General features: G+C 51.0%; 1 protein-coding gene across 1 annotated transcript; it reads left to right on the forward strand.

The window, feature by feature from the left end:
- Positions 1 to 7,717: 7,717 nt before the first annotated feature.
- Positions 7,718 to 10,385, forward strand: LOC125537624. The gene has a single exon (XM_048700950.1). It carries the CDS (start codon positions 7,879 to 7,881, stop codon positions 10,258 to 10,260), a length of 2,382 nt encoding a protein of 793 aa, XP_048556907.1. The 5' UTR covers positions 7,718 to 7,878; the 3' UTR covers positions 10,261 to 10,385.
- The last annotated feature ends 2,122 nt before the right edge of the window (positions 10,386 to 12,507 follow it).

A 12,507-nucleotide genomic window follows, 5' to 3' on the forward strand; every position in this document is an offset into this window, starting at 1 on the left:
TGAACAGCGTACTTTCATTAGCAAGATTGCAACGCTCCTGTCGTCCTCCATTCTGGGCGCTCCGCCTGCGGCCAAGACATCGAGAGTCAAACTGAAGCACCGCCTGGCCGGTGTGGCCAGACATGCACGGAACACAATTCATGTGCTCCATGGAGTTGCAGGCTCGGTCTCCTCTCCAGATGCAATGCTTGACATGGCGCATCAACATTTCCAGCAGATTTTTGGTGAGGACCAACCGAGATCAGTAGCGCTGAACTGGGATGAACTAGGCTTGGAACAGGTTGATCTTGCTGGTTTGGATGAAGAGTTCACGATGGAGGAAATAAAGCAAGCCATCGACGGGATTCCAACGGATAAGGCACCGGGGCCTGATGGCTTTTCCGGTGGTTTCTTCAAGCGATGCTGGGAAGTAATCAAGCTTGACTTGTTCGCAGCGCTAAACCAACTGTTCCGCATGGACAGGAGGGGCCTAGCAAGAGTTAATAAGGCCATCATTGTTCTCATCCCAAAGAAACAAGGTGTTGAGACGCTGCAAGATTTCAGGCCAATCTCACTTATACATAGTTTGCTAAAGATCTTCACTAAGCTTTTTGCGCGGCGGCTTGCACCGAAATTGAAGGATCTGGTCGATCAATGCCAGAGCGCTTTCATTAAGAAACGCAGCATACAGGAAAACTTCTTGTATGTCCAGAACACGGCAAGATACCTCCACAAGAACAAACGGCCATCAATTCTGCTAAAGTTGGACATTGCCAAGGCCTTCGACTCGATCTCCTGGACGTACCTGATCGATATGCTCGAAGCTAGAGGATTCGGGCCGCGCTGGCGCGAATGGATTGCCATGCTGTTGCACACCTCGGCATCACGCGTGCTGATCAATGGTCAGCAAACAGATGATATTTTGCACCGAAAAGGTCTACGGCAGGGCGACCCTTTATCCCCGTTCCTATTTATCCTGGCAATGGACCCACTTCAGCGGATGATGTCCTTGGCCACAGACTGTGGCATGTTGTCAAAGCTCCCTGGTCGACGCCGCTTGATGCGCTGCTCGTTTTATGCGGATGATGTGGCACTCTGCATGAACCCAAATGAGGCAGATGCTACTATGATCAAACTTCTACTGGAATGTTTTGCCGCAGCCTCGGGCCTACACATGAATGCCAGCAAAAGCTGGGCCCTCCCGATCAGATGTGGTGAACTTGATCTTGGCCGCGTTCTAGCGCCACTGGGCATACCGCAGACGTCCTTCCCCGTCACATACCTCGGAATGCCATTATCACTGCGGAACCTCACCAAGACTAATCTGGACCCCCTGATAGTCAAGTTTGGCAACAAGACAGCGGCCTGGAAAGGTAGGCTAATGGCAAAAAGCGGTCGCCTTGTGCTCCTTAAAACAGGGTTGATTTCGCTTGCGGTCTACATGATGACGGTACACCGGTTACCAGCGTGGGCGCTGAAGCGCATGACCCAGCTATGTCGCGCATGGCTCTGGAGTGGCGAGAGCACATGCAATGGCGGCAAGTGCCGGGTGGCGTGGAACCTTGTCTGCAGACCAAAACACCTTGGCGGCCTGGGGGTTTTGGATTTAGCGAAATTTGGGATGGCGCTACGTCTTAGGTGGCTGTGGCTTGCTTGGCAAAATCCCTCACGACCATGGGCACGAGCACCAATTCCTTGCGCGGAGGACGAGCGCATGTTTTTCTCCATGGCCACTGAAATCAACCTGGGGGATGGTCGGAAGGCTAGCTTCTGGCACGATCGATGGCTAAATGGACAATGCCCCAAGGTCATCGCCCCATCACTTTTTAAGATATCAGCACGGAAAAATCGCACGGTCAATGAGGCGTTGTACAATGAAGCCTGGCTGTCGGACTTGGCTAGCGGCCTTACTGAGCATATGACCTCAGAGCTCACCCGACTTGCGTCGCTGCTTGACGAACAGGTCCTCCATGAGAACCAAGCCGATACCATCATCTGGAGATTTACGCAATCAAATGAATATAGCGCTCGCTCTGCATATCTCCTTCAATTTGAAGGAGCAGTCCCCATGGAAGGCTATAACCTAATTTGGGCATCCTGGGCGCCAGGAAAATGCCGCTTTTTCTTGTGGACAGCGCTGCTTGGAAAGATCCTCACGGCGGACACTCTCCTGCGCCGAGGGTGGGAAAACAACTATTTTTGCCCGTTATGCGAACGAAGTTTAGAAACACCTTTGCATCTGCTCACGGAATGTCCTTGGACGCGCCGCGCTTGGACAACTATTGCCTCGCTGACCAGCATGCCGGCGTTGTTGCCATCGACCTGGAGAGAGCCAAGTAGCATCAAGAAATGGCTGGGAAGCTGCTACACGAACGCCACGCAAGCTAGGAAAAAAGGAACTCTCAGTCTCATTCAGCTTACATCTTGGGAAGTATGGCGAGAAAGGAACAGGCGCCTATTTCAGAATAAGACACTGCAGCTGGATGTCTTCGTGCAGAAGGTGAGGGAGGAGATCCATCTCTGGAACTTGGCAGGAGCGGGGATCCCTTTTGATCCAAGCTAGGTTTTGGTTCGGGCTTCGCCTTTTTTCTTTTCCCCTTTTGCATCTCCCTCAGGTGCTTTACCCGCTGGGCTTCCTTGTAGCTCGTTTTTTTTCCTCTGATCAATGAATTTGGTAGGCCGACTACCAACATTCAAAAAATCTTGTCTGTGGCGAAGATGGAATATGTGCCATTAGTGGTCCACTTTCAGGAGATCATGTCATTTGTAATGAGGGTGAGATGGATAGAAGAAATGAGAGTCCGCAGGCTAAAATTCTCAATGGGTTGAGTTGGTGTGGATATTTTTTTTGATTGATCGGCGAAGGAAAGGAGGTGACTAGTCGCTTCTGGCCGATCTAGTTGTGTTTGAGCGTGTCCTTATGAACCGTTCTATTTTTTCTAGAGGCAATCTTAAAGATCTCCATGAAAGTGTAGGTTATATCCCAGGGGGTGAATGGGATATTATTACAAATTCATCAAAGATGGAAGATTTTAACAAATAACAAAGTGACAAAAAATGTAACAAGATGAAAAAGTCATCGCGGTGAAGAAAGACATGCTCGCAAGATAGATACAGATGAAGAACATGCAGACATACATGCATCAAACGTAAACATGTTGAACTGAAGAAATGGAATGCATCAGGGTGAAAGTCTTCAGTTCAAAGTCTTCAGTATGCACGGCACAAATTCATCAAGAACTGAAGTACTCAAAGTAAGGGGTTGAGGAATTTAAAACCAGGTAGGCTCGGTGAAGACATGGGATTTGTTTGGCTAGTTCAAGTTGTTGTATCAATTGTACGTTTGGTTAGGGGGACTAAGATTGAACTCAGAAGACACTAAGTTTTCACCTTATTCCCCTTGAGTTAAGGTCACTTAGACCCTGCCCAATCACTCGTGGTAAGTCTTCAAGGTAGACTTCCAAAACCATCACAGACTCATTCTATGGCACTCCACTAATTCTTCTTGCACTACTGGAATCAGCTTCTTTGCCGTCTGCCCATTCTTTGTCGTCCACTTGCTGACGGCAAAGAAGGTCTTTGCCGTCAGCCACAAGAAAACAGACATCAAAGATGTGGCTGATGGCAAACGAAGTCTTTGCCATCAGCCCGTTCTTTGCCGTCCGCTGGCTGACGGCAAAGAGTCTTTGTTGTCCGCTAGCAGACGGCAAAGAGGTGGGTGGATCCTGTTATTGTTTAACCAACTCAAGCCCACTGGCCCCACCTCTTTGCAGACCGTTCGCGGACGGCAATGAGGCGGGTACGTTAATGGCCGTCCCGCCCCCCTCTCTTCTTTCCACTCTCTCATTCGTCCCCACCCACACCCGCGCCGCCGCCGCCGACCCCGTCTGCCCCGCACCCCTCCCCTACGGCCCCCCGACCTCCACCGCACCCCCGCCGCCCCTTCCACGTCGCCCCCCCCCCCACACCCGCCCCCTCCCCTTCGTCGCCATCCCCCACCCACACCGGCCCGCGCCGTCGCCGCCGACCCCGTCCGGCGTAGCCGGACGCCCCGCCGCCCCGCACCCCTTCCCGACCTCCATCGCGGCCCCGCCGCCTCTTCCACGTCGGGCAGCCGCGCCGCGGCCGTCCCCGCCCCGTCGCCGTCCCCGCCCCGTCCTGCCGCGGCCGTCCGGCCTCCCCCTCCACCGATTTGCCGCCTCCTCCAGCGGCCGCCACAGCCGTCCGGCCTCCCCCTCCACCAGGTAAGCTCCTCCCCCTTTTTTGTTTAATTAGTTTCTTTTTGTTTCTTTTAGTTTAGTTTCTGTTTTAGTTATAGTTATAGTTTAGTTTTAGTTTTAGTTTAGTTTATTTTAGATTAGTTTTAGTTTAGTTTATTTTAGATTAGTTTTAGTTTAGAAGAAGAAGTAGAAGGAGGAGGGAGGAACAGGAGGAGGGAGAAGAAGAAAGAAGAAAAGAAGAAGGGGAGGAAAAAGGAGAAGAAGAAGAAGAAGAAGAAGAAGAAGAAGAAGAAGAAGAAGAAGAAGAAGAAGAAGAAGAAGAAGAAGAAGAAGAAGAAGAAGAAGAACAAGAAGAACAAGAAGAAAGAGGAGAGGATGAGGAGGAGGAGGAGAGGAAGAAGAAGAAGAAGAAGAAGAAGAAGAAGAAGAAGAAAGAGGAGTGGAGGAGAAGAAGAAGAAAAGGAAAAAGAGACCCCGACCCGACACCCGATCGACACCCCGACACCTCGGCACGACACCCCAACCCCGACCCCCGACCCCTGACACCCTGACACCACACCCCGACCCTGACCCCGACCCCCGACCAATCGACACCCTGACACCACACCCCGATCGCGGTCGACCCCGACCCCGACCCCGAGCCCGACACCCTGACACCCCGACCCCGACACGACACCCCGGCACGACACCCCGACCTCGACACCCTGACACCACACCTCGACCCCAACCCCGACCACCGACACCCCGACACCTGACACCACACCCACCCTCACCGTTTGCTGGCACATGTTCAGACGGACAGTTTGCCGTCCGTGATCCATGCCTTTGCCGTCCGCCATGGAGGACGGCAAAGAAGCTGATTCCAGTAGTGTTGGATGCTCAGAACATGACGCCTAACCATCTGGAAGAATGACAGTCTTCATAGGTAACGGGCGTCATATCACATAGGACAGTCTCTTTAGTGATGCTTAATCACTTTGGCTCGGGGTTGGGTCTTTCCTCACTTGGGTTTTTCTCAAGTTCGACAGAGGAAGGGTTGCTCTCAAATGACACTTGTCAATCTCTCTCTTGGAGGAGCCCACCAACTACTGGTTGTGGGGCTGCTATTTATAGCTAAGGCAACCCGACATGATAAGACATAAATGCCCTTCGGACATGATGGTTGTAAGGATAAGGATCCACTCGACAGCTGACACTTGTGCAGCAATGGTGGGAACGATAAATTCATCAGAACTCTCAGTTTCCTCACATGGTAGACAAATCGCACTAGCGTAATCCTAACTTTTCAGTCAGCCCAATTTCGTCAACGACCAAAAGAACTTCATCTATGTCTCTAAAGAACTCGACTGCACTGCACGAGATTTCCAAAGTCTTCGCTCGAAGAAATAGGTATGTTTTTGGGATTGAGCATCACTTCGGAAATATGCCTATGTATCACCTGGACCCCCTTTAGCAGTACGATGTCCAATGACTCAAATAAAGAAGAAAGAAACTACGAAAACAAAGTCCTCAAGCTTCCAATTCTTCACATCAATTTCTTCAAAGGAAGCACCAAATTCTTCACTGCATAAATACCTTTTTAGGGGTTATCTTTCGTCAGTTAAACCAAATCTTTAGGGACTATATCTCTTGTGTACACTCACAAACACTTTGGTCCCTTAACTCATTTGTCTTCAATACTCCAGAACACTAAGGGGGCACTAGATGCACTTACAATCTCCCCATTTTTGGTGATTGACGACAAATTGGTTAAGTTTTCAACATGGATAAAATAATAAGAGTGTAAGAATAGAGTGTTGGGAAACGTAGTAGAAAACAAAAAAAACATGCCTACAAAATGAAGATGCATAACCGGTTGGGATCACGATCGTTACCGTCACCAAGTTGCAACGGAAGAAGAACGTGTCGGTGTAGATCATACTTGAAGTCCCTCTAACCATCGATGAACAATCCCACGAACCGCCCATGAACTGTCCCTCGAACCGAAGATCGAAAGCACGCCCTCTCTATTTGGTTGCAAGCTTGCAGCCTTCATGATCCGGTGGCGCTTTTTCGTCCAGAGCTAATCGCCGCAGGAGGGATGAGATTAGAACCACACTGGACTTCTAATTATGAGGATTAGAGAAACTAGACAAAGCTCTAATTAGTCAACTAGGATCAACTATAACTAGGGCTAGATGAACTAGAGGAGGCTCCAAAACTTGTGTGTTCAAAAGAGCTCAATACCTCATGTATATATAGGTTGGATGGGAGAGGGGGTAGCCAAGAGGAGGGGAATGGCTCCCCTCCCCTTGCGCCGACCAAAGGGGGAAGGGGGAGTCCTTCCCCGACCCCTATTTGGCCTCCCACTATGGGAAGGGGGCGCCTCCCCCTGTTGGGCCTTGGTGGCCCAAATTCTTCCTCCACCTCTTCGCCTTTTTAAGACCTGTTGATATTTAAATTAATATAAAAGCCTTTTAATTATTATTATACCATTTTATATATAATTTAACATCATCGAAAACATTTTTCATATATATATATTAAGTATTGGAAATACCAGGTAGTGCCCGATAAACTCCAAAACCCTTCCGGTGACCCTAAAACGCTTTCGAATCCTCTCAAAACTATTCTGAATATTTATGAAACTATTCCACAAATATATTCTCGTTACTCCCCTCCCACTAACACTCTTCAGATCGTGGTTGCCTTAATCTTGTGACCGTGTAGATTCGGTAACTCATAGACATGAATGAAACCGTTCGTTCAATGAGCGACAACGGGACCATGGACGTCTATATCAATCCTAAATACATGAATGATATTAGAGTGAACCTTTAGTTATCATGTGATGTTCCCTTTGCATCGCAGGGCTTTATTTTGGTCGCATCAGATCGCTTATTTGCCTCGTCGGACTTCCATGCGTCCCGGGCTTCCTTGTCAGACTTGCATGCGTCCGCTTATCCGCATCTTGATTTTTTTTACCTCAAAAAAGGTAAAATAAAAAATAAAATAAAAGAGAAAGTGTCTAACTTGTGACCTATTGCTGTAAACAAGGACCATATGTACATTAACGCTGTGAATATTAAAGGAGACCGATCGATGGCGAGAATCAGTTGCTTTCTACTTCGATTATATCTTGATATATAGACACCGCTGCATTTGATGCATGCGTGCATGCATGCTTTCGTTGCAATCTGCATGATGCTGCCAATCTGACCCTTGTTTCTTTCTTTCTGCAAGGAGTGATCGACGTACGTACGGTATTTAGCGCTAAACTTGGTGCATACTCTCATTTTTGCCTGCGCCTGCAGCTTTGGTTATCTTGATACAGACACCACTGCACTGCATGTGCATGCGAATTTTCTTTTGAGCACATGAAATGGACTACACGTACTACTTTCACTTTACTCTTGTGTTCCTTTCCCTCTTTGTTTTCTCTCCAAACAAGGCAAGGATTTATTCGACGATCGATCTGTACCGCCGTCGGTCGACCCCATTCCAGTTGCACTCCTCCTCTTCCTATTTGAAGGACAGGCACGCATCCCATCGGTGAAGCTTACTCTACTCTAGTCGGAGTCGTAGTTTAAGGCCGGTCAGTGCATATGCATGCATGCATGCATGCAGACTGCATGCAGGGCGCGACGTCCGACGTGCTAGCTAGGTAGCTCCAGCTCGGGCTGAAGGGCGGCAGGCGGCGATGGGAGGATTCACGCCTCCGATCCCGCAGGACGACAGCAACTGGGAGATCCGCGTGGCGGTGCTGCTCAGCCTCTTCCTCCAGATGATCCTCATCTTCGTCGGCCCCGTCCGCAAGCGCTCCTCCTCCCCCGTCCCCCGCTTCCTCGTCTGGGCATGCTACCTCCTCGCCGACTGGGTCGCCGACCTCGCCCTCGGCCTCCTCCTCAACAACATGGGCAACATCGGCGGCTCCCAGTCCAGCTCCTCCTCCACCATCACCCAGCACGCCACCGGCCTCAAGCGCGGCTCCCCCACCAACGCCGACGCCGGCAACAGCAGCCCCATCATCTTCGCCTTCTGGACGCCCTTCCTGCTGCTCCACCTGGGCGGCCCCGACACCATCACCGCCTACTCCCTCGAGGACAACGAGCTGTGGCTCCGCCACCTCATCGGCCTCCTCTTCGAGCTCTTCTCCGCCTCCGTCATCTTCTTCTGCTCCCTCAAGGGCAATCCCATGATCCCCGCCACCGTCCTCATGTTCGTCGTCGGCATCATCAAGTACGGTGAGCGCACCTACTCGCTCTACTCCGGCAGCGTCGACGGCTTCCGGGAGAACATCCTCGACCCTCCTGACCCGGGCCCAAACTACGCCAAGCTCATGACCGAGTTCGACGCCAAGGAGCAGGCCGGACTGGTCGTCGATATCGTCTTCGCCGGCGCAGACGAGGAGGCCAAGAAAGCCCTGGCCGACCTTGAGGAAGGCGAGGCCGCGCGACTCGTGAATAATCGCAGCAAGAGCCTTGAGTCGCAGGCGTTCGACTTCTTCCTCATCTTCCGCCGCCTCTTCGTCAACCTCATCCTAAGCTACAAGGAGCGCAAGATCAGCCAAGCCTACTTCCTCGATCGCGAGGACGTGACCGACTCGCCGGCCAAGGCGTTCCAGGTCATCGAGGTGGAGCTCAACTTCATCTACGACATGGTGTACACCAAGGCCCCCGTCGCCCACAGCAAGGCCGGCAGCGTCCTCCGCTTCCTCGCCTCCGCCTGCCTCGTCTCCTCCCTCCTCATCTTCTTCTTCCACGGCGACAAGGGCAGCTTCATGCGCGTCGACATCGCCATCACCTATGCGCTGCTCCTGGGCGGGATAGCACTCGACGGCGTCGCGCTCGCCATGCTCCTGTCCTCCCACCGGATGCTCGTCCTCCTCGAGAAGACACGGTGGCTGGAGTGGCTCGCGCGCGCCGTCAGGTCCGTGCGGCCACGGCTGCGGCGCTGGTCGGAGAGGACCTCGCAGCTGAACCTGGTGAGCTACTGCCTGGGCAAGCCGGACCCTTCCAGCAGCGGCCTCCGCAGCTGCTTGGGCGGCCCGCGGATGGCCCGGGCGCTCGCCAAGGTCGCGGCGGCGCTGCACGTCCGGGAGATCTTTGACGATTTCTTCTTCATCCGGCGCGAGCGCCTCTGCTGCAGACAGGGTGAGGAGAAGGGGAAGGGACCCCTACTTGATTTTGTGTTTGGTACGCTCAAGGAGAGGGCCACCGAAGCCAAGACCGTCAAAGACACAACGGCGGCGTGCAGCTGCCGTGGCGAGGGAGTCCTTGAGAAGCATCGTCAGAAGATCATGGAGAAGCTCAAGATAGCAACACCAGAAGCCCAAGGTGCGAAAGAGGGGAAGAAGGACCAGGACAAGGGGGAAGAGAAGGTAGCAACGACACCAGAAGCCGCCGCAGTTGCGAAAGAGGAGGAGACCATGAGTAACAAGGACAAGGACAAGGTACTTGCGACCAGCGTGAGCAGCGACAGAGAGTTCGACGAGTCACTGCTGCTGTGGCACATCGCCACGGACCTGTGCTGCTACCCGCTCGAACCTACAGTGCAGACCAAGGATGCGAGCAACATGCAGAAGATCGGCCAGACCTTGTCGGAGTACATGCTTTACCTTCTGATCAAGCAGCCGGAGATGCTGTCCGCGACGGCGGGCATCGGGCTGCTCCGGTACCGTGACACGTGCGCCGAGGCCAAGCGCTTCTTCGAGTCGGCGGCGGCGTGGGACCCGGACCATATGGACGCGCGGAGGATGCTGCTGAGCGTGAACACGACCCAGATGCCGTCGGTGGTGAAGGGCGACAGGTGCAAGTCAGTGCTGTTCGACGCCGTCATCCTGGCCAAGGTGCTGAGGGAGCTGGGAGATGAGCTCATGTGGGAGGTGGTGGCGGGGGTGTGGGGGGAGATGCTCACGTACGCGGCCGGCAAGTGCCGCGGGAGCACGCACGTCCGGCAGCTCAGCCGCGGCGGCGAGCTCATCACCATGGTCTGGTTCCTCATGGCGCACATGGGCCTCGGCGACATGTACCGGATCCACGAGGGAGACGCCAAGGCCAAGCTCATCGTCCGTGGCCAGTAGCAATTATATTACTCTCTTTTTTCCATCGCATTTCTTCTACTCAAACGTACTGTACTGCTTGGGTATTACCATCTCTCATGATTACTGTGTGTACTCTTGTTAATTTGTATTGAAATGTTTCACTAGCTTCCAGCAATTTGCAAGGAGTAAAAGAATTCAGTTTTTCTTGAAGGATGTGTCTAGGTCTCACCTACTGTAGATTTTTTTAGTGGTTCACCTACTGTAGATGTAGTTGATCTAAGTATGGCATCAGGGTCACCTTATCTCAGAACAAGCCCACCTCCTCTCTTGCATCTGTTCGATCATTTATTTGTTCTTTTGAAACAAGTCAATTTTCATTTTCATCTATTAAGCCTTTAGAGAGGAATTAGCAAATATTTTTTTGTGAAATAAAAAATTGTTTGCAACTAAAAAAAGTTCCTGCATTATAAAGGAATTAGCAAATTCAAAAATTGTTCATGAATTCCAAAAAGTTAGCAAATATTAAAAAATGTTCATGAAACTAAAAAATGTCCACTTTGAAAAAAGTTCATATTTAAAAAAATGTGAGTTTGAAAAAAATCATAATTTTTGAAAAAGTTCACAATTTTAAGAAAATGTTCATGATTTTTATTAAAAAATGCGGACATACAACTGGCCAGCAACCCTCCTCCCGCCCCCAAATTGATGTCTCATCGCGTGCATGCACTTGAGTGACAAAATGAACTTGTAACAGGGACAAAAATGAGTGAGGCCTAGTTGCGTGTCGAGGGTAGACTTTCAGCTGGGAAAAATGTGTCGGGCTCTTAGTTGTGTATTGAGTGTGGAGTTGGAAGGGTGGACTTGCAACTAGGATGTATCGAGGGTGGAATGCAACTGTGACAAAAAAGATGCGGCCTTTCTGTCGGTGTCAAAACCGGCGGATCTCGGGTAGGGGATCCCGAACTGTGCGTCTAAGGTCGATGGTAACAGGGGACACAATGTTTTACCCAGGTTCGGGCCCTCTTTATGGAGGTAATACCCTATGTCCTGCTTGATTGATCTTGATGAATATGAGTATTACAAGAGTTGATCTACTACGAGATCGTAATGGCTAAACCCTAGAGGCCTAGCTTGTGTGGTTATGATAATGTATGTCCTCCGGACTAAGTCCTCCGGTTTATATAGACACCGGGATGATCTAGAGTTACACAAGGTCGGTTACAAAGAAAGGAATCTACATATTTAGTCGCCAAGCTTGTCTTCCACGCCAAGGAGAGTCTCATCCGGACACGGGTGTAGTCTTCGGTCTTCGTATCTTCACATCCCATCAGTCCGGCCCATGGCTAACAGGCCGGACGCCCGAGGACCCCTTAGTCCAGGACTCCCTCAGTAGCCCCTGAACCTGGCTTCAATGACAAGGTATCCAGCGTGTAGGCCTGTCTTCGGCATTGCAAGGCGGGTTCCTCCTTCTGAACTCCACAACAGTCTTTGGACATATCGACGTGTCCGGACCTGTAACACACATCACACACAACCGCAGAGAGAATATAATTTTACACGCGTCCAATCTGCTGACAACTTTTCATAACATGACATCACATCTGTCCGGTCATAATTTCGAACCATTTTTTGTCTGTCGCTCCATGTTTCGAGATGCGTTTGCCATTGGCACGTCTTGTCAAAGTAGAGACCGTGTCCCCTTATTACGGGGTTCTCATTAATACGGGTGTGGGTAACCCAACCATGCCGTTTACACAGCCCTTGGGAATAGGCGAGTGGGAAGGCATTTGACATTTGTGACCTTTACAAGGGGATAAGGATTCACCCTCACTTGCCCTTGCCTTCTCCTTCCTCTGCCCATCCATTCCTAAGCTCCAGCGCCTAAGCCCTAGCTTCCCCCGCCGGAGAGAGCACTCCAACCATGTCCGGATCCGGAGCTGGTGGCAAGTGGATGGCCTCCTCTGTTAAGAAGAAAGACATCAAGGAGCTCCGAGAGGCCTTGATAGATATTGTGATATCCCAAACATATCCATGTTCCAACATGGAACAAACTTCATCTCCACCTTCAACTAACAACACTATAAGAGGGGCTAAGCAAAGCGGTAACATAGACAAACAACGGTTTGCTAGGAAAGGTGGGGTTAGAAGCTTGACATGGCAATATGAGAGGCATGACATAGCAAGTGGTAGCTATCGCGGCATAGCAATAGAGCGAACAACTAGCAAGCAAAGATAGAAGTGATTTCGAGGGTATGGTCATCTTGCCTGAGATCCCGCAAGGAAGAA

This window comes from Triticum urartu, chromosome 2, assembly GCF_003073215.2.
Source record: "Triticum urartu cultivar G1812 chromosome 2, Tu2.1, whole genome shotgun sequence".
Taxonomy (NCBI): domain Eukaryota; kingdom Viridiplantae; phylum Streptophyta; class Magnoliopsida; order Poales; family Poaceae; genus Triticum; species Triticum urartu.

Coding starts and splice junctions, on each gene's coding strand:
- LOC125537624 (XM_048700950.1), top strand. CDS start 7,879: ATGGGAGGATTCACGCCTCCGATCCCGCAGGACGACAGCAACTGGGAG.